At 39.6% G+C, this 25440-nt stretch overlaps 1 protein-coding gene across 4 annotated transcripts; it reads right to left on the reverse strand.

The window, feature by feature from the left end:
* Nucleotides 1-2028: 2028 nt before the first annotated feature.
* clcnk (chloride channel K) lies at nucleotides 2029-20275 on the reverse strand. 4 transcript variants are annotated; one of them, XM_019349911.2, is made up of 21 exons: nucleotides 20182-20275; nucleotides 19932-20087; nucleotides 18340-18471; nucleotides 18102-18230; nucleotides 16552-16568; nucleotides 16429-16485; nucleotides 16230-16307; nucleotides 15051-15126; nucleotides 14387-14512; nucleotides 12271-12355; nucleotides 11871-11972; nucleotides 11560-11644; nucleotides 9930-10082; nucleotides 9274-9343; nucleotides 9014-9124; nucleotides 8533-8749; nucleotides 5970-6100; nucleotides 5499-5569; nucleotides 4721-4801; nucleotides 3086-3172; nucleotides 2029-2854 (listed from the first exon to the last, which is right to left on the reverse strand). In XM_019349911.2, exons 2-21 carry the CDS (start codon nucleotides 20080-20082, stop codon nucleotides 2816-2818), a joined length of 1998 nt encoding a protein of 665 aa, XP_019205456.1. In that variant the 5' UTR covers nucleotides 20083-20087; nucleotides 20182-20275; the 3' UTR covers nucleotides 2029-2815. The 4 variants fall into 4 exon arrangements, with proteins under 4 accessions (XP_019205456.1, XP_005459905.2, XP_013133094.1 ...); XM_005459848.4 differs by having other exon boundaries at nucleotides 16429-16568; XM_013277640.3 differs by lacking the exons at nucleotides 16230-16307; nucleotides 16429-16485.
* Between the last annotated feature and the right edge of the window lie 5165 nt (nucleotides 20276-25440).

Raw genomic sequence — 25440 nt, forward strand, 5'->3', positions numbered from 1 at the left:
CCGAGTTTCAGCCGTGATTAGCCATAATTCACACTTTCCTGTCTGCGAGCTGAGAGCAGATGCAGGGAGCGGTGAGAGACGAGGAGAGCGTAGAAAAAACAGAATGAGAAGAACACAGAATATACTGTGCAGCCGGTGTGTGTTTGAGAGGGAGAGGAGGGAGAGGAGAAAGGTGGTGTTGCTGTTTCCTGTCATGATGCTCTTTTAGCAGAAGCTTACACAAAGTGAAGCTTTCCACGCGGCGTGCTGTGGCTATTCTGTTGCCTCAGTGGCTGTGCACGGCTAGTGTGATCGCATCCATCAACAAAGTCTTTAAGGAGTTTATTTATTACTGCAGTGCAGCAGCATCTAAAGTTAAATGTGACGCAGGAAAGCTGAATGAAAGGTCAGAAGTGTATGTTCGCAAGGGAAAAGTAAACAGAGGCTGTTTTTCAGAAGAGGGCCTCGGTCTAACAGTAGGACAAGGAAAAAAAAAATAAGCCAGAGATGGCAGCGCCCTGCAAAAGAAGAAGAGCGACTCCTCTGGGAGCTTAAGTTTGACCACCAAACGTCTGCGACTGTGGCTGCTTTCGTTCACCGCAATCAGATTAGCCATGTGCTAACTTGAAATGAATGGACAGCAAGATTGTTGGCTTGGGTTGATGATTTGGAATTGAATGCATGAGCAACTGAAAGCTTTCCAAGGGGTTTTTGGAAGTGGAGCCACTCAGACTCAGATCACAACAGAATTTAATGCACCAGTGGCCTGCAATTACCACTTGCGGCCACAGAGGCTCCTGAAAGCCAAAAAGTAATTTATTGCTTCAAAGAATTTCTTAAAGGATGACTCCAGTTTATTCATGTTTGCCGCTGGAGCTTGTTATTTTCTGCCCTTGTTCTCAACAATTACTTACATAGTTATTACACTGTCAGCATAACTGAAGAATGCCAGTGTCTTTTCCTTGTGGTATCTCCGGGAAGGATGTCCAAGTCACAAACTGTTACATTCAACACATAGCAGCTATAATTTTAAATTCAGTGGGTCCTGTAACAAGTTTATAAGATTCAGTCAAAATGTTGTGGGAATAGGTTCGTGAAATTTAGGCACCTTACCTTGTTTGAATTTGGTGGATTTCCAGTTTTCCAGTTTGCTGTTTGTTGATCACTCCCTTGAAGTCTGGTTATAACCACCTCCACTGTGCACTCAACAATTTCTCCTCAGACCTCAAATTTTTGCAGAGGAAAAGTGAAGTTATGTTTCAAATTGACCTGAATTTCACACGGAGGTGGTGATGAGAGAGCAGGGCAATTTTCTGCAGTTTTTAGTGGAAGAGTCACTGTTCCCAAGCCGGAGGGCTTCGTGTTAGACTGTCAGTGCAGAGTTGTAATATAACAGCCCAAAGAGGCTGAGGAGGAAAATTCAGCAGGAACGATCTGAACCGTGAGGCGTGCCAGTGTAATATATGGCACAGAGTGCAATGAAAAGGTCTTTTGGTCACATGAGCATAGAGGTCTGGCTCACATAAGTACAAAGTACAAATGTTCAGAACAGGACTTCGACTGAAAGGTTTAAAAATAGGAGCCATTCTGAAAACAGCCCAGGGGCATACAGGAAGACCTTGAACCAAATTTAAATCAGGACAAGCTTTTTGATTTTACAACCCCAAGTTTGAAACTTCTGAACTTTCAAAATTACCTCTCATAGATACAAGTCACAGGAGAAATCATAGGCCAGTGCTGTGTGATACTGAAATGTTGGTATCGATTACCAATACCAGCACCAATATCGCTACTTTTAACTTATAAATGCAGCTTATGTACGGGGAGAACAGCGTGTCACGACTTATGAGTTGAAGCATCAATTTGCAAATTCTGAACACATTTTAACAAGTAACAAGTTAACATAATAAAACACAGCTTTCAGCTTTTCATGTATTTTGAAACTTTTTTTGGAGACCTGAAATGTAAATGTGCCCATCTCGAAAGCACTTTGGATCAGCTTCTGTTGTTTAAATGTGCTGTGGGCTGGAAATAAAACAGACGTGACAGTCAAAGGTTCAGGCATTTTTCATAGTGCATGTTTTGTTTAACACAATTCATTGGGCTGCACACTGAACTTGGAGGATAGAAACAAAGTAACTTATCATGCTGGTATCAACCTGATATTATTACCAATAGCAGTATTGGTATTGTTGATATTTGGATTGATCCGCCCACTTCTCTACCAAAGATACACTACACTGATCCCTTAAAAAAATGCTATGAGCAAAAAATAAAAGCAAAAACATTTGGGTGTCTTTTCAAGGAAGCTTGAAAACAAAAACATGGCTGCCCCTGGGTTGCTATTTAAGATAGACTGTGACAACAGTCCATCATGGTCACATAACTTTCAGCTGCGCCCACAGGACCTAATGTATACTGAACAGATGCTGGGCGAGAGGTTTAGCTAGAAAACAGCAGGGACTGACTGTTATTACTGGTATACATTTTTAAACTGTTTTTCTTATTATTAGCACTGGTTAATATTCTTTGTGCTTACAATTTTGCTGTGAGACAAAGTGCAAAGCAGTAAATGAGACTGTGTGCTATCTGCTTAATGGATGAGATCCTTCTAATTACAAAACTAAAAATGAAAGATAATAGGCTCTGATAAATGTTTTTCACAGGAGCTTCCAGCTGATAACAGTATAGTTTGGTGTGCAAATATTGTTAGAGAAATTATATCATCATTAAACACGTTGGGCTTTACGAGCTAATCAGGCAGAGACAGGTACATGCTTATTTAAAATACATTTTGATAGGATGTGCTGTCGTGATGATGTCGCTGTGATGTTGCTCAGATTTCTTTGGCCAAGTCCTCTAATATCCTCTTCATCTGGAGGAGAAAAGGGAGAAGGAGGGAGAGATGGAGGTTAGGAACAAATGAGACTGCTTTGAATCCATAAGTAGCTATTTTCTCCCTGCATAATTTTAACAAATCCATACAAGGATGTGGTCTTGTTTGCACAAAGTAAAGCTCATTTGAGGAACATGGGAATGTGACAAAAACCTGCATGCTGAAGGTAACATCTGTGCATGGGTGAAAGTACACAAAAACACTCCCTACCTCTGGCCACGTGATGAGCCCGACCAGCTTTCCTTCATCTGCAACAAACAAGGTTTGGGATCCGAGTAAACTCAGTATACTGTGGGCCTGAGAACACACAGAGAATAAAAGCGTTAATGAAAGCAATTTCTCCGATGAGATGATAAATATTCATCTGACGTCCTGGAAGCTGCAGGGTTTTTGTTGTTGTCGCCGTTTTGTTTTTTCCCCCTTTTTTGTCAGATACGTTGCAAATAAGCCTTTTTTTTAATTATATGCCCTGTGGATCAGACTGTCTTTATCTTCACATATTTAAGTAACTGAGTGTTTAGAGTGTTTTTCAGCCATCTATTGAATCTAATTTTAATTTGTTCTCATTTGGCCTCATTTTTTGTCTCTTCCAACTTACGAGAGAAATATCCTGCTCTTTATGTGCTAGGGTAATGTAACCCAACAGTATCTGTCCACTGTCATTTGTTAAGCAGTGTAGTGGGGATTATTATTTCTGAGAACAGCTGCCTGCTTATTTAAAAAAAAAAAAGTCTAGCAAGTCCTCCAAAATAATTGCATATTGTTGATCAGAAACACAAGGATTTGGGTTCGCTGTGTGCAATTCAAACATCTACTTCACTCTAATTGGCTACAAAGCTTTTTGTTGGCTTGGAAGAGAGAGAGAGAGAGAGAGAGAGAGAGCACCAGTTAACAGGGCTTTTAACTGTTGGCACTTGGTTGCTGGTTGTTTGATTAATTTGCTGTGGGTATAAAAATATTTTGCAGGAAAAAAGATGGTGACAGCAACAAGGAGCAGGCAATGCCAGAAGGTGGAGGAAGTGTAGTCTCCTGTTGCTGTAGCAGCTGATGAGTCAGTGAAGCACACGTGCCACAGCTTCTGCTGCAACTTAAGGTTTGGTGAGGAAGGGAGGAGGATGCTTTTGCAACCCAGCAAGATAAACCCTCTGCCTGAGCTTCAGGGTCACCTGCCACAGACAAACCTGAGCTCACAAAAGAGATTCATGATCTCATGAGTTTTATTCAAGCAAGGAGCAAAAGTGTTGTGCATTAAAAAAGGATTTATATTTGTGATCTAATCATCAAAAAAAGTGAGATTTTCTTGGCATCCTGACTGCACTCTTTTTAGGAGAACAACAGCAGAGAGAACAGGTGGAGAGAGCCTAAGAGAGATGAAGAGTTTGGCAGATGGTTGAGGCTCTCTAAGAGCAAGTGGAGAGGATCAGATAGACACAAATAAAGAGTTAACACAGTTCAGTTTATCCATTCAGAAAATTAGTTCATTACTTAAGAGAAGCAGGAGATGTGAGACCAGGGTAGGTCCATTTTCAGAGACAGAGACTGCATCATCAGTGTTTTACTCATATCTAAAGATTTCAAAACTAAGCTAGCTCCAGTTGCTTTTTTTTCCAATTTCAGTCTGTGCATAAGTGGAATTAAACAGTGAATAAAACAGCTCATTAGTTATTAGCTGTTTCCGACTGATTATGGTCTGCTAACTGCCTCCGGGTTTGTGCTTTGGAAAGTGTGCATTATCCTCCAGTTCTCAGAAAGTGATAAACAGGATTTCTTGCAATTGTTGGGATACTGTTACTTTAAATCAATGACTGGTAACGCTGCCAGTTCCATTTAACAAAGGGCTCCTACCTCCTGAACAGTGTTGTGAGGTGATATCACGATGGAGGTTTGGTGAATGCAGCATCCTTCATCCAGATGTTTCTCCGGACTCTGCGCGCACACACACACACACACACACACACACACACACACACACACACACACACACACACACACACACACACACACACACACACACACACACACACACACACACACACGGTTTTCTGTGGCTCATAAACATGAATCAGTAATTGGGAGTAAAATGCAACTGAAATATACAAAATAAAATGTTTATTTATTCAAATTATAATTGGTTAAGAAAAATATTCATGGTATAAACTCAAGTAAGTCAAGTAAATGCCTTGGTTGGTTTTATATTGTTCATGCATAACAAAACTAGAAACTTGAAAATTTAAATGTAATTTTGTAATTACAATACAGTCAACATTTCGGGCAGACATTGTTTTGGAGTTTCACAGCTAAGCATGACCTGGAATAATACCAGTAGTTTCCATTTTCTTGAAAAACTGATTTCCTACTTTTAACAGTTTATCGTAGTCCTTTAAAAAAAAGTGTTTTTCTGTGAATGCAAAATCCTTTAAAGTGGATGTGAGTTGTCATGAAATGAGCTCTTCCATCAGTTTGCAGTCCTGCCAGCACATCTTACTTCAATCATCTTTTTTTTCCAGCTGTTTCACATTCAGTCAATGTCAAATGGATCGTACGGACACGCTCTGCTTTTTAAACGGCTGCTTTTAAAACTGCCTCTCTCAGTGAACTCTCTGTCTCCATTCAGCCTTTTCACCTCAGTCTTCCAGCGACGCAGAAACGTCAGCAGCTCTGATCGCAGGACAAACCCCAGCAAAGTCTGCGACTCTTCAACAGAACAGAGGAGAGAAAAATCAATTTTCTTTGCCACAGTCGGTGCTTCAGTTTAAAGTGCGTGCAGCTCTGTAGTGGCTTTGAGTCATCTGTTCCAAACACAAAAATTCATCCGTGGAACTGCTGCCGAAAGGCTCAGCTGCCCAATTGACTATTTTCTCATAATTGTCACCTTCTCAGGGAAGCACTTTTATGGAGCTGAACTGCTGGAGCCTTTAAGATGGCTACAATTTTTCATCATTTTATTTTACTTTCAGTGGATCTTTGTGATGTCATACCCGTGCGTGCGCTTCGGACCAGCATGTACGTGAAATTTAAAAGCAATAAAATGAAGAAGAGATAATATAAGCAGACTATTGGAGTGAATTATGATCAAATACATTTGTCCACTCACCGTAGGAGTCTACCACAGGGATTTGCATTTCAGTGCTTGTTCTGACAGCTTGCTCAGCCTCCACTGGCCCAGCTGCTTTCTGAAGCAGCACCGATTTCACCGCAACCTGTCCGACTGGTGTGGATGGAAGCCTGCAAGAGAGATGAATCGTGTCACACCTGGAGGAAAAGCAGCAGTGCTTAAATTAAATGATCAATTCTGAAATTACATAATAGCGGCTGCTGAGTGATAAACAGGAACGCATAAAGGAGAACTGCAATGCTCTATTTTTACTGATGAATTTGGATCACTTCCACCCCTCATACTCAGGATGCATGTTGTATAAAAGCTGGTTGGAAGTCAGACAGTACAGCTGCTGCTGTCAGGGCAGTGATGTAGAAGACATGTTGTTATTCCAACAACATTTCATCTGGCAGACATAGGCTGATCCGTGCGTTGTCTGAACTTACCAAAGTGTTGTCAACAATGTGTGATATCTGTTAGTCCTGTGTGATACTGTCGATTTCAGTATCGATCTGATACCAAATAAATACAGGGTCAGTATTGCTGTTACCGAATAAATAGTTAACACGACGAAACACACTTTTCAGCCTTTATTTATTTTGAAACTGGGTTTCTGGCACTTTGGGTCAACTTCTGCTGTTTAAATGTGCTATAGGTTATAAATAAAATACATCTGAAAGTGTGACAGCATGTTTGGGATATATTTTTCATTTCCAAAACAAATAATGTATTAAACACAATTCAGTGGGCTATATAATGAACTGAGGGAATAGAAACAAAATATAAATCCGATACAAATACTAGCATTGGCATCCGTACTGTTGATCTTTGGATCGATCCACCTCTAATTTCTGTCATGATAAAGCATTAAGGGCTGAAATCCTGTGTGGGTGGCAAACGGATGATGATCCAAGTATAGACACATAAATCTCTGTTAAATCTGAGTTCATTTGGATTTACATCCTAATTAGAGTTCTTAGCAGATATATGATTACTGACATTCATAGCCTCTGTGCCCAGTTTCCAGATATTGTCAGTGTGGGTTGTCATGATGAGTTTCTGTTATGTTTTTCTGTGGCTGACTTGGTTAAAAGCTTGACTTCATTGTTGTGATTGTTTTGATTCTGATGGTCGCCTGTGCTCCTGGGAATCGCCTGGTAATCAGTTGTAGGGGAGACAGGTTTGTATGGTTGGTGAGACAGAGCGGTGATTAACTGGGGCACAGGAGAAGCAGGAGAGTGGGTGTCTGTAGTTGGCATTCTTTCAACAATGGAAGTAGAGTGCATGTGAATATATGCATATGTGTGTTTGTATACTGCTGTGAAAAATTAAAGGAACACTTTCAAAACACATCAAAAGGTCATGCTGGCTACACTGATATGGACTGGGTAATGTGTTTGGAATGAAAGTAAGGAAATTAAAATACAACCTACAGAGGACTGAATTCAAAGTCACACCTAAAATCAAAGTGCAAAAATGTTGCAGCAGGCTGGCCCATTTTGCACAAATTTCATTGCAGAAACTAAAAATGGTACTCAGTAGTTTATATGACCCCCACGTGCTTGTATGCAAGCCTGACAATGTTGGCGTATGCTCCTAATAAGACAATGTCTGGTGTCGTGGGGGATCTTCTCCCAGATCTGGTGCTAGTCTGGATTGCCTGTACTGTAGAGGTTTGAGCATCCCTGCATGAACATGATTCCCCAGACCATCACTGATTTACCACCAAACCGGTCATGCCGAATGAGGTTAACGGCAGCACAATGTTCTCCACGGCTTCCCTTTCACGTGTGCTCTGGGTGAACCTGCTGTCATCCGTGAAAAGCACAGGACGCCAGTGGTGGACCTGCCAATTCTGGTATTGTATCCTGTTCTGTCAAAGGAGCAGACATTAGTCCTGCTAATGGTTTAAGGGCCTTCTAAGGTCCTGTCAGCTCTCCTAGAGTAACTGCCTGTCTCATGGAACTCAATAACACCAAAGCAGCTGAAACTGATGAACAACCTGACCCGATCAATATCCCAGACGTTCAACTAACTTGATGCTATACTCTGATTAAAAAGTCTTCCTTTAAGTTTTTTAAGCAGTGTATATACAGCCATACATAAAAGTGTTAGTTGTATGTTTATTTACACTTTGGTTGGCTTCCTTATAGTTTTATAGTTTCAGTCATGGACTGAAGTTTTGTTGAAACTTTTGATACTCGGCATAACTTCAGAGTCTGAGGATCCAAACATCAACTGATGAAATATTTCACTGTGAAACACCGTTTGAAAAACAAGCTTTGAACAGCAATGAGCAAACCTAAAAGTAACTAAAAAAAACTTTATATTTTATAAATATAAACTTAATATTCAGCTTTTTTCACATTTTCACACATTTCCCCATTTCTGGCTAGAATTCAGTAATAGAGTAAATTTTCATACTTTATACATTGATATGACTTTCTTACCAATATAATGTTATTACACACACTTCTCAGCTAGATGCAAAAAACCCACAATCAACACCAAAGTCAGAGGTTTACTACAGATTGTCAGAAGGCCTTTTGTGTTTACTTACTGAGGACTTGCCTTCTTCAGAGAGGGAAGGTGTGGGAGCCTCTTGCTGATGGACAAGGCATCATAGAAAGATGGGCGGTGGCCAGAGCGTGACAGGGCGTTGGCCATTAGAGTCGCCAGGAGGATGGGTACAGCATGGGTGAACTGACCAGTCAACTCTATAGCCACGAGAACTGGGGACAAAGTGTGTGTGACGGCGCCAGAGAAGGCCGCTGCACCTAAAGTAGATAAACCATATGATGCACTTTGAATTGTAGCTTTGTTAAATTTAATGCCACATTTCAGCAAATTTACTGAAAAACTCATGATTTCCTGAAGTTAAAAAGCATAATGATGATAGAAATGAACTTATTAGCTAATACTGGATTCAAATTGAAGTAAACTAATTAATGCAGGCAAGATTGTCTTTCAGACATTCAGGCAAAAGTCAATAAAAGTGGTAAAATATTAGCACCAAAGTACAGCTGGTCAGGTTTTTCTACCAGCAAGTGCGTAGCCTCCTGGGTTTACAGAAGCCCACTGCTGGCCTGGAGTCACTCCAGTGGAAGACAAATAAGCGGCTCCTTCCCCAATCAAACGGCCAATAGCTGCCCCTGCAAAAGAGAAACCAAAACGACCAATAAGAAAGGTTTTCTTACCTAGTAACTTTGCCATGTTAGGAAAAAGACAGCTTCCACTCCTGCAGAGGGGGGATGCAGTGAGACGGACTTGTTATATCTAAATTTAAAGTTGAAACACTGACCATAGATGAACACTGGCATGAAGTATCCAGCTGGCAGAGGCAGGGTGCAGGCGAGGACCAACATCCACATCTCAGACACAACAAACAAAGAAACAGAGCGTCCAGAGGAGTCACATCAGGCTGTGTTTGCACTGCTCTCATTTATGCACAAATGATTTCATTATATGCATTTGCGTTTCACATTTAAATGCAGAAATTAGAGAACTGCTCATTGGTTCCTGCTAAAGTGACTATCAGAAACTGTTCTCAGTGCAGAAATTTTCTTTTAAACTCATTTTCTTTTTTGTGTGTTTCCAAGGTGTTCTGTCTGCTTCAAACACAAATGAGAAGAAGAGATGTGCAGACACATAATGGGACTGATTAAAACCAGTAACTGGGCTATTACCTTAATAGCTGTTAAAGGTCAAAAACCCATTCTTTCCACCCGCAGCGTTGCTATGACTGAGCATCAAGCATCACAAGACATTTCATCCTCAAAGGTTAAACAGCCTTTAGTTTGCCTATTCTATTGTGAAAATGTCAATTACTGTATTCCAATTATGGGTCGCTGTGACCCAGCCCAGAGGAACAAGAGGAGTCGCAGCCGAGTTTGGTGCCTTCTTAGGATTCCTAGACAGATAAAAAGATGATTTCATTGACCTTTGCATTGGCTGTACCTTCATGAGCAGAAAGAAAACCAAAGAGAAGTAGACAGAAGTCCCTGATGAGCTCCACTCCAACAAAGGCTCCAGCTGCTCAGAGGTGTTGTGGGATTGGGAGGTCCACTGCCTGCTATCCAGGAAAGAAGTGAGGAGCTCCTTCATGGTGTACTGATGAACAGATTAGTGATATTGGTATTACTACCTCACACACGCCATTATGAAACAAAAACAGACTTTTGTTAACATTGGTCCTCATTTACAAAGAGTGCGTTTGCACTAGAGCTGGGCGGACCGATCCAGATGTCAACAGTAAGCCGGTGTTGGTATCAGATTGATACTTTGTTTCTATCCTTTCCTTTCATCTATCAAATTCATGATGATTCATCTCATAACTCATTACACACTGCTTTTCCCTACATAAGCTGCCTTTATAAGTTAAAAGTATCAATATCAGTGTTGGTATCGGCAATACTGGCCCTGTATTTGGTATTGGATGGATACCAAAATTTGCAGTATCACAAACCACTAGTTTATACAAATCTGCATGTGAACTGTGTGTACCAATATTTTTTAACATTAATTTTTTGGCCTTTATTAGATAGCACAGTGGAGAGCAGGCAGCAAAGGTGGCAGAGAGGGCGGAAAAACAAAGGGCCTCATGTTCGAGCTGAACCCTCGCTGCTGCCTAAACTGGTAGTTTTTCATGGAATAATTAAGCAGTGGTTCATCAATGTTTTCTGCTTCAGATGCACACAAACATATGATGAAGGCCTTCTTATAAAATTTATTTCAAATGTATTTGTTAATTTATAAATTTAGTTTTTACTCTATTGGAAACACTTTGGAAAGATTTTCCTGCATTTTCCCGTTGGGCACTTCACATGGAGGTAAACATGCTTCCTGTTGCAGAGACATGGATGAGTTGTAGCTGATGGCATGCAGATTGCACAAACCTGTTGGTTGATTCAAAACAGGCCAGTGCCCACGTGCACATGACCGTCATTTTCAGGTGCACTACCTCTGCTAAGAGTATTTCTCTGCTGATATTCATTCTGATGTGATGGTGATATTCAACAACGATATCAATTAGCATCTTTGCTAGCTTAATGGGATTATTATGATTATTATTTTATTGATTTGAAAAAAAAAAACAGCAATCAGAGTCAATTAGAGCTTTGTAAATGGAATTAGGAAACAAGAAAAGTTTCTTCTTTATGTTAGAACTGGGAAATTATTCAAGAAGCTGTGTGCCAAAAATCTCGGTTATGGGTTACTGAGATAGAATTAGATATTGTGAGCTGACACCTTGACAGAAATAAAAGTGAAATAAGCCTCTGTGATGAGTGTAATGATGTCTAAGGAAGAGCAAAGTAATGACGAACACAAACAAAGTGTTTGAGCTTGTAATGAAGTTAAACAATCATGTTAGAGTGACTGATCAGGCTCAGATCAAGTGTAGGAGTGAGCGGTGAAATTGTTGACTATAATTGTGGATTAATAGTTACAATTTAAAGGAGGATGAGAGCAAGGCAGCATACACGGGAGTGCCTCAGAATAAAGTGCATTATAATGAAGGAACATTCAGAGGAAAGCAACAGCGTGACTCACTGCAGTGTTTATGTCTTTAAATGCTGCTGATGCCCACCTTAGAAGCCATGTATTGACCAGCAAAATGGGGAAACGTCAGTGATGCCAGGAAGAAGACAACCATGCCTGAGTACAGACCCTTCCTGCAAAATACAGGCATTTGGCTCATTCCATTAGCTTTTTAGGTTTTAATCAGTAAAATTATCTGACTTCTAAATAAACTGACATCGTTTCCTATCTACTCTAGTCCATGCTTTCAGTGGTTTAAAGTGTGTTACTCTACAAATATTTGCTTCTATCTGGAGAAAAAGGCAAATAAGTTGTTGCCCGGATTTTACAGCACAATTCCAGGTTGCAAAGAGCTCTCACTCTGTCGTCAGCATCTTGGCGAAAACTGGGTTCGTTTTAGTGAAACGCAGGATCCACCGGTGGCAGAAGAGGTAGCAGCAGCTCACAGCCCCACACAGCAGCCTGTTTTCAGACAGTGACACAAACCAAAGTGAGAGACGAGAGGCTAATTTTAATCCAGGCAGCAACAGACTATCGGAAGTCATTAGACTTGGAGAAGTCATGGGAAGGAGAAGGAGGAGGAGGAAATGGTTGAGATGAGACTAAAAAAATTGGAATGCTAATTGGTACAGCAGGAAAAAACAGCTGGTTTTCATTGTGACTGATATGAATATGAATGCCAGAAGTCAGGGATTATCTGTCAGACAGAGAATAAAAGAGGACCTGTTTGATTATGCAGATACTGTCAAAATAAACCTACCCCAGGAAAGCAAACAGTAGAATTTCCAGCGGGTAGAAAGGTAAAGCATCGGGGAAATTGGTTCTGAACAAGGCCTGGAGAGTCTCTGTGGACATAAAACAAATTGCATCACTTCAATCTCCCCCACAGCCTTTCAGGATTTAATATTCCCTCACATTACTGAACTGAAAATTTATTGGATTTTACAGTCTGCCAGCTTAAATGCTTCCACTAACTTTGCCAAAGTTGATGTTTGACATGGCGAGTTATTATATAGTTGTCAACATTACTGACAACAGGAAGAAATAACATCAGCAGAAGACAATATTTCATTTAATTAAGGATTTACTTCAACATCAGACATCTTCATGATAAACACCACGAGAGAGATGGAGAGTCTGTTTATGTCAGACAGTCTGACGCATGAGTTTCTGAGAGATCCATGTCATCAACATGATCAATAGGCCTCTGAAAAAGCTGCAGTGACATACATCTTCTGCCCACTGGTGGATTATTAGTGCACTGCAGGCAGTAAAGGAGCTGCTGTCATGTAGACAAAAGCAACAGGCCACACAGTCTCTTCTTTGAATTCAGGTGTTTTCAGCCTATCCACGCAGTCTACTTTTACAAACACTGGTAAGAGAACAGGTCGTTCTGAAGAGCTCACTGAATTCCAATGCTCCTCTTAAGTGGAGCTACAATTTCCACGCTTCCATGATCGGTCAGAAGCTGCTGTGTGGAATGAGGTTAGTTTATTGCTGCCCCAAGTGAAGAATGCAGGAGATGGAAGTAAACATTAGGTGACCATTTAATACTGATCAGTGTAAAAGGAAAACATGCTACAAAAGCAGAAAGTAAAGCTAAGGAATGCAAATAACCAGGAGCCACTAGGAATGATTATACAGGAAACTGGAAGTGGAAAGACTGTGTGGCAAAGGTCAAGGGGTGACTGAGACAATAACTATAAAAGGACATGAGCCTAGAGGGAAACAGGTGGGAAAAGCATTGGGGACAAATCAGGGATGACAAGGGAAGTAGAACCTAAAGCAAGGCACAGGGGAAAAACATCCACCAAAATAAAACAGGACGTGGCAAGACAAGCAACACCAAACACAGAGACTGAGACGGGCAGGATGAACTGAAACAATAACTTAAATATAAACAGAACCAGGAAAACCGAGGGAAAACATAAAGCAACTGTAAGCACTAGTAAGTGTTAAAACAACCAAAACTAAGAGGTTCTTAACTTAGAAATACTGGGACAGCAACCCAGGACCATGACATGATCAATGGTACTATTGTACAGTTGAGACCAGGGTCACCGAGTACTAAAGACACACAGTTGAAAAGTCTCCAACGCTCTGCTGACTCAGTAACTGCAGACTTCCAGATCTTCTCTGACATTAACATCAGCATAAAAACTGTGCGGTTGGAGCTTCATGGCCTGTGTTTCTACAGCTGAGCAGCTCCTGTAGGTGCAGCGTGTAGGTGGCCCAGTATAATCTAGGAAACTTATGTTTAAAATGTCATTATTTTCCCACGCAGTTGTTGGTGTTAAGTGGTCCAGCTTTTAAAAAGGAAATAGCACAGTGTCCTTGTAAGTCTGACTTCAGTAAAATCTCAGCTCTTCAGTCATTATCATCCTATTATCTTGGACCTGTTGCTGTGAGGAGCTGTTACTGTGGCCTGATTATTGAGCTGTCAGCTGCTGGAAAGCAACTTTATTACTCTCTGCAGGAATTTGGTGTTTGAATCCAGTTTGAATCAACACGCTGTCTGGCTGTCTGGTGGAAGGCTGTGGATAATTAATAGATCTGGACCCTCTGCACCACTTACTCGATGTACTGCTGAACATTTTTCTCTGACATCTGTTTCAGCTCCAATGCCCCAAGCACTGATACAGAAAAACAAGGCGTGCATTCATATTAAGCTCCTCATTTCAGAATATTTAGATTTTGATTGAGTGAACCATGTTCTTCTTTCTTTTTTTGGCCACTGTAACACAACAATTTCCCATATTTGGGGGAATTTCTTCTTCTTCTAGGCCTGATTTGGCTTTTTTTTTTCTGTGACTCTAAAGTAAACCCTCTACTTGTTGACTATTAAAGGAGCGAGTGGTATTTAGTGCATCCATCACCTCCATCTCCACCCCACACTGCTAAAAGTCGGAAGGTCAACGCCCCACAGGCTGCTGAGAAGAAGCATGGGCAGTAATGCCTCAGGGCGAAGTGAGAGCTCATCACCTCCACAGAGAACAACACACCTGCAGGGGAAGAGGAGCAAAGAGACAAAGGAATAAGAGTAAGGTGCAGATGGCATTTTGCATGCGATGGCAGTAGCCCTTTCTACTGTAAACAGTAGAATCTTTGTGGAGGCTGTAATAAATAGTGTTGTCTGCATCTGTGCCAACAGAAATAGGCGTATATTTCAGGTGTTAATAGACCCCCTGCTGTTGTATGTAAATTGTGACATTTTGAGCTTGTGACATTTTGAGCACAAACCTTTGGCAATGAACCTCCAGCAAGGATGCAAAAGAGAAATAAACGGAGGTAAGAAGATCAAAATATTAGGCGGAGAGGTGATCAAAGGAGGAAGAGGTGAGGGAGGAACATATACAAACACGATGGGGGACCAAAAAGGGCTGAGGGAGGATAAAAGGGAACAGCAACTTTGTGAAGCTTGCAAAAGGGAAATCAAAGGTAGAAAAGAGCATTACCTGAATAACTGTGCGAAAAACAGATTTGCTGTGAGCAGATACATAAAAAGTTATTGATTTGTAAAGCTCAGCCTGGCTTTCTCACCGCCAATGGGAGCTCCGAAGCAGCTGGCTACCCCGACCCCGGCAGATACAACCAACATTTCTCCAGCTGCTTTTTCCTACAAGAAACACATGCTGTAGTGTGCTGTCTCTTTTTCCAGACTTTTATGCTCTAAAGAACGTAGCAGGATTTCATTTACTGTTTTCCAGAGAAGCATTTTACACCCCGTTTGAGCCCATCTGAGGTCCCTTGCTATGATTCAAATAACACGGCCTCCAAACAGTGGAAGAATCAAACGCAAAGCCCTTAACACTCAGATATCACTCAGGCCTTAACATTTATGTCAGCCCTTCGATGTGATTCATTTTTTCTGATGTGTCAAAAGCTGCAGTTCCTCAAACGGCCACTCGTGGCTGGCTCCAAAAATGAGTCGTCCTCCATAGACCATCATGTTAAAACGCCCAAATTTAAAGCATAAACAAAAATGTTTGCAGCCTGAAACAAGAAGCAATTTTGGTTTTTATTGCTAATTTTCTCATTTAGGACAACTGCATGAGGGTTGAAGTTCGCATGATTTGCTTATGGCAGCTTTGGCTGAGAGGTGGAAGATGACACCGGCCACCTGCAGCTAGCGCCTTTTGGCAAGGCTTCACCTCAGCACTGATCTGGACCTCTAAAAATGTTTGTGTCCTTTTGAGCATTTTTAATGGAATTATCTGACAAATAATCGGCTGCTGTGCGATAAATATTTCTAGCAGACTGTCCAAGAAGACTGTAGACAAGTTCTAGTATTTTATTTATGCATCACTTACTCTTATTTTACTTAGCACAAATTATCAGGTATCTGTTACAGCAGTTAGGCCTTGATCTTAACCCAAGGATTAAATGTGTTGCAATGAGGTAAGCAGACAAAGATGAAGACAGCAAATAGATTCTGAGTCAGAATTATTTGTCCAAACAGATTAGGGGTCCTATTTATAGCAAAATGATGACATCCAGTGTTCACACTCCTTCCAAATCTCTGTCATTTTAGCCACTAAATGGACTTATATAGCACCTTTCCACTCATGCTGAGCACTCAGCTTTCTACTAAAGATCTCATTCACCCGATCAAACATTTATTTTATTATTAAATATCAAAAAAGTTGAATTAAAATGTGCTTTATTTCTAACATACCCAGACTGTTTTAATGTACAGCATCCTTTTTCTCTGTGCTTTACCTTCTTATCACGTTGTATGAGAGTGCAGAGATTGCTCAGGTAACCTCCCACCATGGTGGAAAGATGCACAAATGGACCCTGATGTTTCGAGGTAAATGTACAGAACCGTCACAACAAATCAGAAAACACACCATTAGCAAAATGATTACATTACTGCTGCGCAATCTGAATAACAAAAAGACACGCTGAGTCATCTTACCACTTTGCCCAGGAAAACAGTGCTGCCAGCAGCCAGTGTACAGATAAGGCCCAAGAACTTGGAAAACAAATTAGTGAGAGACAAATAATGAGGCATTTCAAATCCCGCCAACATGGTTCTCACCTCTGGTATCCCTGAGCCTGAGAAGAAAAAAAATTGGGATTACAAGATTCTTTTGACTGAGTTTGAGGTACAAAAGCAATCACAAAGGCAAAAAAGACTATTATAGGTGAATACGCAAGAATGATTTTTGAATAATTAAATAGAGGGGAACGGCAAGGCAAGGATTTCTTTGGGACTTAAAAAGACAATCAACATAAAACAGGCAGCTGAAGATGAACTGTGTTTCAGTATTTGATTGCAAAAGCTATATCTGCCCAGACCTGCAGGCTCTGGGATACTTTATGAGGGATTTTGGTTGCATAAATCAAACCAATTTCTCCTTTTTTATGGTTCAGCTGAGATGTCTTCTTGTTTGCTTTGTTTGTAAGTAAGAGACCAGAGGGGCCAGTGGGCTACAGCACAGAGCTGCACTGCAAACGGGGGACAGATACGACATATAGTCCCTTAGATATGCTTTATTCTTCATACTTCAAAAGATTTCTGAGACTGATAATATCATAGTTGACTTCTTCATATCTCATTTGACTGTTTTTCAATACCGTTTATTTTAGATAGACAGAAAGACGTTAAAAAGAGAAAAAGTGGGTGATGAAAAATGAATGTGAACATTCATTTCTGCTCATTTCTCTTTTTTCCAAGACTATAATGAAGATAAAAAGGTTTAATGTCCTTTCATGTCACAGTGTGGCCACACAAAATCATCTTGGATAATTAGCCTTTCTAACCTTATGCCATATTGTATCCAAACACTACATAACTTCCACGGTGATGATCACATGTAAGTGAATGAATGGCAGAAGCTTGTTACTGCAATACTCATTAGCTCACACACATCCACATTTGGTAGAGACTCAGTGTTTGCTTAGCTGTCACATCTAAACAAAACTGGTGCTTTAATGCATGGGCTCACAATTTTTCAAAGTCTGTCTTACAACAATAATCAGGTTTGCATGTAAATATATGGAGAGTTTTTTGTGCTGTAGTAGTTCCTCTTGTCCACAATAATCACGTCTTTCTATTGACTTTTAACCCTGAAACAAGTTTTTGAGACCTCTGTATCATTAGTGTTATTGCTTTGTATGTTTTTGTTAAAGTTGAATTAAAAGTATGAATAAATAATATAAATAATATAAATACATTCCAGTCTGAATCTAGAGGTATTATGAGGCTTTGATTATGTGAGTTGTAAAAAAGAAAATCAAGTCTTTTTAGATATAAACATCATCTTTTTGCTATTTCCTTCTAATCTGAGCTGAGCTGGTGGAAACACTCTATCGTGGACACAAATAGTTTTGCTTTTTTCTGTTTGTTTTCTGCCAGAGCTTCTTTGCTTGTAGTGTGTGGTTAATTTTGGAAAAGGGTCATTATCCCCCAAGCCGCAACCTAATGAAGATAGATTTGAGACCTAAAATAAACACTAATTCCCTCCTTCTTCACCTGTGGACTTGGATGGTTGCAATGTCATGCTTTCAGAATACAGAGAAAAGCAGCACAGCCTGTGATAAATAACACCTGAACTAATCATGTTTCCTGCTCATTGCTGAACAGACCTGTGGAAAAAGGACAGATGTTGTGGGAGAATGATGATGCAATGGCACAAATGCATGCTGGGTAAAGAGTCCAGCAGAAAAACTGCAGCAAAACGTTTCCTTCCAGCATCGTATAAAGCCACTGGTGAGCTGCAAGAGACAAGAGAGAGAAGCAAAGCTTTGCTTTACTTAGCTTGTACCATGTAACTGTGTGTGTGTGTGTGTGTGTGTGTGTGTGTGTGTGTGTGTGTGTATCCACCTCGCAGCAGCTTCGCTACACTGAGGTCCATGAGGAAACTGAGGATGGCAGTCAAAATACCCAGAGCAGCATAGCCATACCATTCAATCCCACACACTGTTCCCAGACAACACCTCAGCTTCAACAGCAGCTCTAAGGAAACAATTAGGTTTAGCATGTCAGAGCAACAGCGTTGTGCTGAGATGTTACAGAGGTGATAAAGTTAAAAGGTTCACAATTACTTGAAAAGCTGTGGAGCATTAAAGTTTTATATTTTTCATCAGATTGGATTCAGTTCAGTTTCGATTCAGCAGTTTCCAGAGTAGGTTTGAATCTTTTAGGTTAGTTTGTATTGTTTGATTCCAGCCTTCTAGTTGTTGCCTTTGTATTACAGATTGTACAAAACAATGTGAAAATACAAACACTTGGCTCACAGTCGTATAAGCATCCCAACATATTGCACATAAATGATTAAAAATTAAAAGAGCCTGGATGCATTCTTTTTGGCTGCCCCAGCCACACCCAGCCAGCTGAGGACTTTGCAGAGTGATGATCCTGCAAAGCCCCTGGATCCCAGGGACGCCAACGATACCGACCATCGGCCAGGGCCTTCGGGCAGCTGCTGAGGTGTTCTAGGGTGACTCTTCCAGAGCAAAGGGGACAGACAGGTGTCTCGCTCTTCCCCCACACTTGTGTATTCAACTACGGAGCAGTGCACAATCCTTGTTTTTTAGATTTGTGCAAGGCTTGGGTCAAATGACTTAACTTGAAACAACAACTACAGAACCGCATATGCTAATACTGAAGTAAGCACCCATCCGAGCAAACACTAACATGTTCAAACATGCTGTACTTAAGTAGAACTACAGACACTAGTGCTAAAAAACACTCCAGGAAACGTTGAAGTACTGATTCGAACTCTTTACTCAAATAAAAGTGAAAAAGTACAGGCTCTGAAATGTACTCTAATGTACTTGATTAAGATTGCAAAGTAAAAAGTAGCTCTTTGGAGGATGTTTCTACCACATATTTCTGTGTAAAGGTAACAGGAGTATTTTTAGCACTAGTGATTGTACGTCTACTTCAGTATAGAATGTTTGTACTTACTTCAGTATTAAAACGAGTGGTTCTGTAGTTGTTGAACTTTCAAGTTAAGTGACCTGACAACAAGGATTGTGCACAGCTCTGTGGTTGGATACACAAGTAACAATGAAATCAAATGACAGTTTAGTATAACTGAAATAACAGAAGTATAATAACATAATATGAAAGTTAAATCACCACATGTATAGTATGAATTATAACAGCGACTGATTATATTGAGTATGAGAAGCGAATATTAATGAGATATCAAATCAGTAATTAGCATTCAGTGTTGCACCCTGTCCTTAGAGCAGAAAATACATATTTAAAAACGTGATAATATCTTATCAATAAACTGATCAGACCTTTGAACTCAATAACAATGTATGACTTTCCAGATTGAGGTCAAACCAAACTGGAGCTCTAGCGTAAAACTACATACTTGATTAAGATTGCACATGGCTGCTCTCAGATAGATTGATTGCATCAGTATTGATCAGATTATAACGATTTTCCAACGTCACTCTGACCTTTGACAACAGCACGGTGCCGTCTGCATGGTTTCCATGGATCCGAAAGGAGCGGGCTCTTATTATGGGATGTGTCCGATCGATTTTCTTGCTCCCGGTTGTTGTTCTCGCCATCTGCTTCACTCCTTCGAGAGTCATCCGGGGTCTTCATTTTGTCTTGAAGTGTTTGCATTGCAGTGTGACTAATGCAGTCACAAATAAGCTGCTTGAATGAAGATAAAATACTTACATGTAAGACAAACAGACTTACCTTCAAGCCCCACTTGAAGTAATATGATGTGTTACAGACAAACGTCTGTGTGTAGTACATACAAACTGGTACCTGGTTGTCAACTGACCTCTGTTAATGTGTTAGTATTAATGTGATGGGGCAGTCACGGTTGAAAGGGTAGCTGATATTAACTCTTTGGGGGAACATGGGTATGTGCCCTTCATTTGTCTGGACGTGCATTGATATTCAGCTTTTAGGTAAAACAAAATATGCTTAAAATACATGTTCCACTGTGTAATTTATGCATTATCTGATAAATTTAGCAACTGGTTAAACTAAAAATTGACATTTGTTAGATATATTAGATATTAAGTGTTTATTTTCAAAGGTCAGAGAGGACTTAAAATTGTAAAATGAATGATTTTCTTTTTTTTTTTCTTTTTCAAAGGACATTATGGTCTGACTTTTATGAACAAAATTAAGAATTTTATATGATATTATATTATATTATATTATATTATATTATATTATATTATATTATATTATATTATATTATATTATATTATATGGAAATGCATTCATTTAAATATAAACTTGAAGGTAGGTCAGTTGAAAATCAGTTTAAATCTGAGCTATTGTTACTGTAATAACTTTACACCTGCAATAATTGCAATTAAAAAAACTATGACCTTGCTTAGAAGAGTGATTGGCTTTAAGGGCCCTGAGAACCAGAAAAAAACATTTTGCACTAAACGGTCATTGTGAATTCTCTTAATGTCCCAAACTTTGCAGGAAATGCAGGTTTAGCTTCAGCAGGTTGATGAAGGTCAAGGTAATCATTGTTCAGTCCTGGAATACACATACACACGTGTGCGCACCCACAGACACACATACAGACACATATACATACACACACTTTAAATCAGCCATAAGTTAATGGCTATCAGTTATACATCGAATTTATTATTTCATCTGATTTGTTTTAAAAAACTTAAGTATGCATTGTCTCTCTCTCTCTCTCTCTCTCTCACACACACACACACACACACACAATATCTCAGTATAAAACTTGTTTCCATGGGAACAGCACACTGAGGTTCCTAGAGAGCCAGACCGAGAGACTACGCTACTTTACTCTTGTCAACAATGACTGCTGCCGAATTGAGAACTTTTCCTCTCTGCCAAATAAGTAAATAAACCAATCAATTTATTCCTTACAGTTTCTGAATCCTGAGGCTGAAAATGAATGCACTTGCAAATATAGATAAAGCTTTATTTGAGAGTGAAGTCACAAATTAAATGACCTCAGTTTATTTTCTTTGTGAGGCTGAGGAGAACTGCTTATCTGTGATAAACTGAGGTTGAAAATGTTTTACTTACGGCAATCTCTAAAAGTTCCCTGAGGTTAAAAGCAGCATTATGCTTAATATTTGATGGTATTAATGATGATATTGCAACAGCCTTAGTGATAAACCAAAAGAACCCAACATAGTTTAGTTGGTGGTAAAACAACATGTAGATGTATGTAATATGTTGCTGTGTTTTCCACTGTATGTTTGAATTGCAGGCTATATTTGTTGTTTTAATGTGTATATTACAAGTAGCGAGAGTAACTGCGATATTATTAACTATGAGTTTAAAACTTAATTACTTTCCATAGAGGCTCCACATAAAACAGAAAAGTTAGAGGATCAAAAATGGAAAGTGACTATTTGTTTTACAGTTTAGTAATCAGAAAGTCACATTTATAATTCAAAATGAAGGCTAATAAACCTGCCCTTGCATGCAAGTTTTAAATATAAACAATTTATTTAACTACCTGAACAGTCAACACCTTTGACAAAAAGGACTTCTGCCTACATAGCGATGTTTTCATGGAAATACGATAGGTTAATGAATGAAAACATGTTATCAGCTGAGATGACCTTCAAGCACAGCCGCAGTCTGTTACAGTGGGATCTGTCTGCAACATTAACAACCAGCGGCTGAAACCAGCAAAATCATACGTGCTGTGTGTGTGTGTGTGTGTGTGTGTGTGTGTGTGTGTGTGTGTGTGTGTCTCGCAGGTGACATGGTGTCACTAGTTAGTGAGAATGTCATGCCTGATCATTTTGTTTTGTCTGTCCACACTCCCTCTGACCCACATACTGAATACATAAAAGTGGTGAACATCCTGCATGACTCGACTGTACTAATTTGCTGTTAATTCAGCTGTAAGCCTCAGACTAAACAACTGGTCCAAAACTAAGAAACACTCAAGTTAAATTTGAAAACAGTTTTAAAAAAAACATCCAGCCTTACATAAAAATTATTAATGAGGGCTGGGAAGCAAAGTTCGGTCAAGCACGAGAGAAGATTTTGTTCCTGATGAAGGAAAACAAGAAAAAAAGTGCTGAATTAAAAGAAACGTCTGCCCAGCTTCAACACAAGAACGCTACTATTGAGGAGATGGAAAGGGATCTCCAAAACATGGAGCAAAAGAATAAGGTGCTCCGAGGAACGCTCGATGAAGCTATAGAAGAAAATTTTTTTTCAACTTATGTAATAAAATAATAAACCAATTGAATTTATCCTTTGAGTATTTTACATCTAATCTTTGCAGCATATTTCCAAAACATTTTCAAACATTAAGATCTGTCTTTTATTTGCTTGTTAAAACCCCATAAATGGTGAAGTACAAACCCTGGGATATGGTTTAAAACATCGAAATAGACTAAACAACTGGTCTAAAACTAAGAAACACTTAAATATTAAGTTGAATTTGAAAACAGTTTTTTTTTTTTAAATATCCCCATTCAAAAATGTCATGTGACAATCTCATTGGCTTATGGAGGGATGATGTCATAAGGACATCATCACTCCAGCCCTTTAATAAGGCTGATATAAAGGTAGAAAGAGTCAAGGCAAACATGAATACATGAGATCTGAACGGAACCCTAAAGTTGGTTGTAATTGCTCAGCGTGGGGAAAAGAATCACAGCTCACAATAATTTCTATTGAGAGCTCAGTAGATTTTCTTTTTGTACAGGCTGTGATCAGCTGACCTGCGACCTTTTGTGGATGTACACAACTGAGTTCAACAAGATGTCGACAGATGGTCATGCCTTGTCCTTTGTGTCCAGCCTCTACACTGACAGTATTCTGTTTATGCTCTCTTTTTTCCACACAGGATAAAGTTGGTGTGAAGGTTTCAATCTGTGAATGAATCTAAGCACCATCACCTTAACTTTAAATTCATCTCTGTTACCCTTTATGTAACTGAGCTCTGACCGTGAGCACCACAGCCACTGTGTACCAGTCACACGCACTTTAAATCCATCACAGTAAACCACAGTTAGTTTACCTCAGTTTGTTTTGCAGCACATTTCACAACATGAAAAAACATAATGTCACATGTACAGACTCAAAATCTGATTTAAAAACATGAGGACTGACCTGTAAGCTTTACATTTACAGTTTATCACATACCACTGAGCAGTTCTTACCTGTAATTCTAACCCCTCTTCTTCCTTTTCTGCCCTGTCTTTCTTATCTTTTTCCATCTCTGAGTGTAGTTAGCTCTCTTTCTCTCCCTGTGAAATACAGCAGCTGGACCTTTAGCTAGCAACATACTGTGCGACAAAATGCATGAAAGCCATTTGTGTGTTTGTGGACGTTTGTTGAGCTAATAGAAATGTTGCATTTGAAATTACTTACAACTTAAAAAATAATACTCGCTTAATGCTCGCTCATCTTGTGTAGGGCTAAATAGACTCTGACGGAGTGCAACCACGACCTGCAACTATTCCGATGTTGTGCAAAATAAAATGAATAAATAAAAATACCCGTGGCTATGGCACACCATTTGCCTCTTTCATCTATTTTTATGCGACATCCCCTGGTGTTTATTAGGGGAACATGACTGCCTCGAATGCATTAAACCAAAAATAAACATGTTTAGAAAATGTAAGGAGGAAAAAGTACTGATATTTGTTTAAAAATCTAGGAAGTAAAAGTCAAAAGTTGACAGATACATAAATTGTTAAGTAAAGTGGAGATACCTGAAAATTCTATTTAAGTACTGTAAAGAAAAGTATCTGACTTCCTTACTTCTCACCTCTGCTACCTATCGAGCCTGCTTGTCGTTTTTTGCGCTTGCGCTACAATCACCTACACGTGGGACCAAGTCATTGTTTTGCAAGCCTAAAGTAAGTCTCAAATTTTTATCCTCAAGTCAGAGTCAAGTCTCAAGTCAAGTCCCAAGTCCAAAACTTTGAATTTCAAGTCCTTTCAAGTCTTCTTTTTAAACAATGTTGCAGTCATATGTTAAATGTAAATAACAGACCAGGTGTTCTTTTTCAAATCTGTATTTATCTCAACACCTGATGAAACAAGTGAACTTACAAGATATGCACAAACTAATTCTGAAATTGCACCTCTATAATGTACAGCTCAATTAAACTTTGCTGCAAGAATAGTCTTCCTCTAAACTACAAATTCACAGAATAAACATTCAGTGAAAAATGCAAAAGTAGAACTTCCTGTTCAAACAAAAAGTGCTGAGATTTCCTTCTGTACAAAACAATGAACCATCGCAGTAAATTTAGTGCAGTGTGATTAGCTTGTCCTCTCTCTCTCTCATCATAAAGTTAGCTGTAGCGCTGCTGTTCCCCACATCCTTCTTCTGCCTCTTACAATAAGCAGCAAAGAGTCCTCCATCTTCACAGTCTTCTTGATGTTCCTCACCAGGAGTCACAGGTTGCTCTGGCTTTGCAGGACTGCAGCATCTTGCAGGATCAGATCTGGCAAAACAAATTAACAACAGCAAAAGAGCCTTTATTACAATTTTAGACAAAAAATAATCAGAAAGAATATACACTATATTCACTCTTTACCTTTAACTTTTAGTGTCACCTCTGTCTTTATGTCACAACTGCCCAACACATGGTGTTCCACCCACAACAGAGAGAATGCTGGATCCACAGCAGCTGCTTTAAGGTATACTGGATCTGAAAAGGGAGCAGTGAGCCCATCTTCTGCTCTAGCCTTTTGCACACTGATAGAGATCCCAAAAAATCTTTTGTTCAACGATGCTTGGAGACTCCTGACCAGACCAATCTCTGTTTTTGATACAATTGTTCTGCGACATACTGTATTTTCTGTCAACTACTGCCAGAAAGTGCTGAAAATTCTTGTTTTCCACAATAGACAGGGGCAGGTTGCGACCAATAATCAAGTCACTTAATCACGCATTTGTGATAGCTTTCTGCTGTGGATGAGTCATGCTGTACTGTCCGGCACAAGTGTCCATAAACTGTG

This window comes from Oreochromis niloticus, linkage group LG20 (genome assembly GCF_001858045.2).
Source record: "Oreochromis niloticus isolate F11D_XX linkage group LG20, O_niloticus_UMD_NMBU, whole genome shotgun sequence".
Taxonomy (NCBI): domain Eukaryota; kingdom Metazoa; phylum Chordata; class Actinopteri; order Cichliformes; family Cichlidae; genus Oreochromis; species Oreochromis niloticus.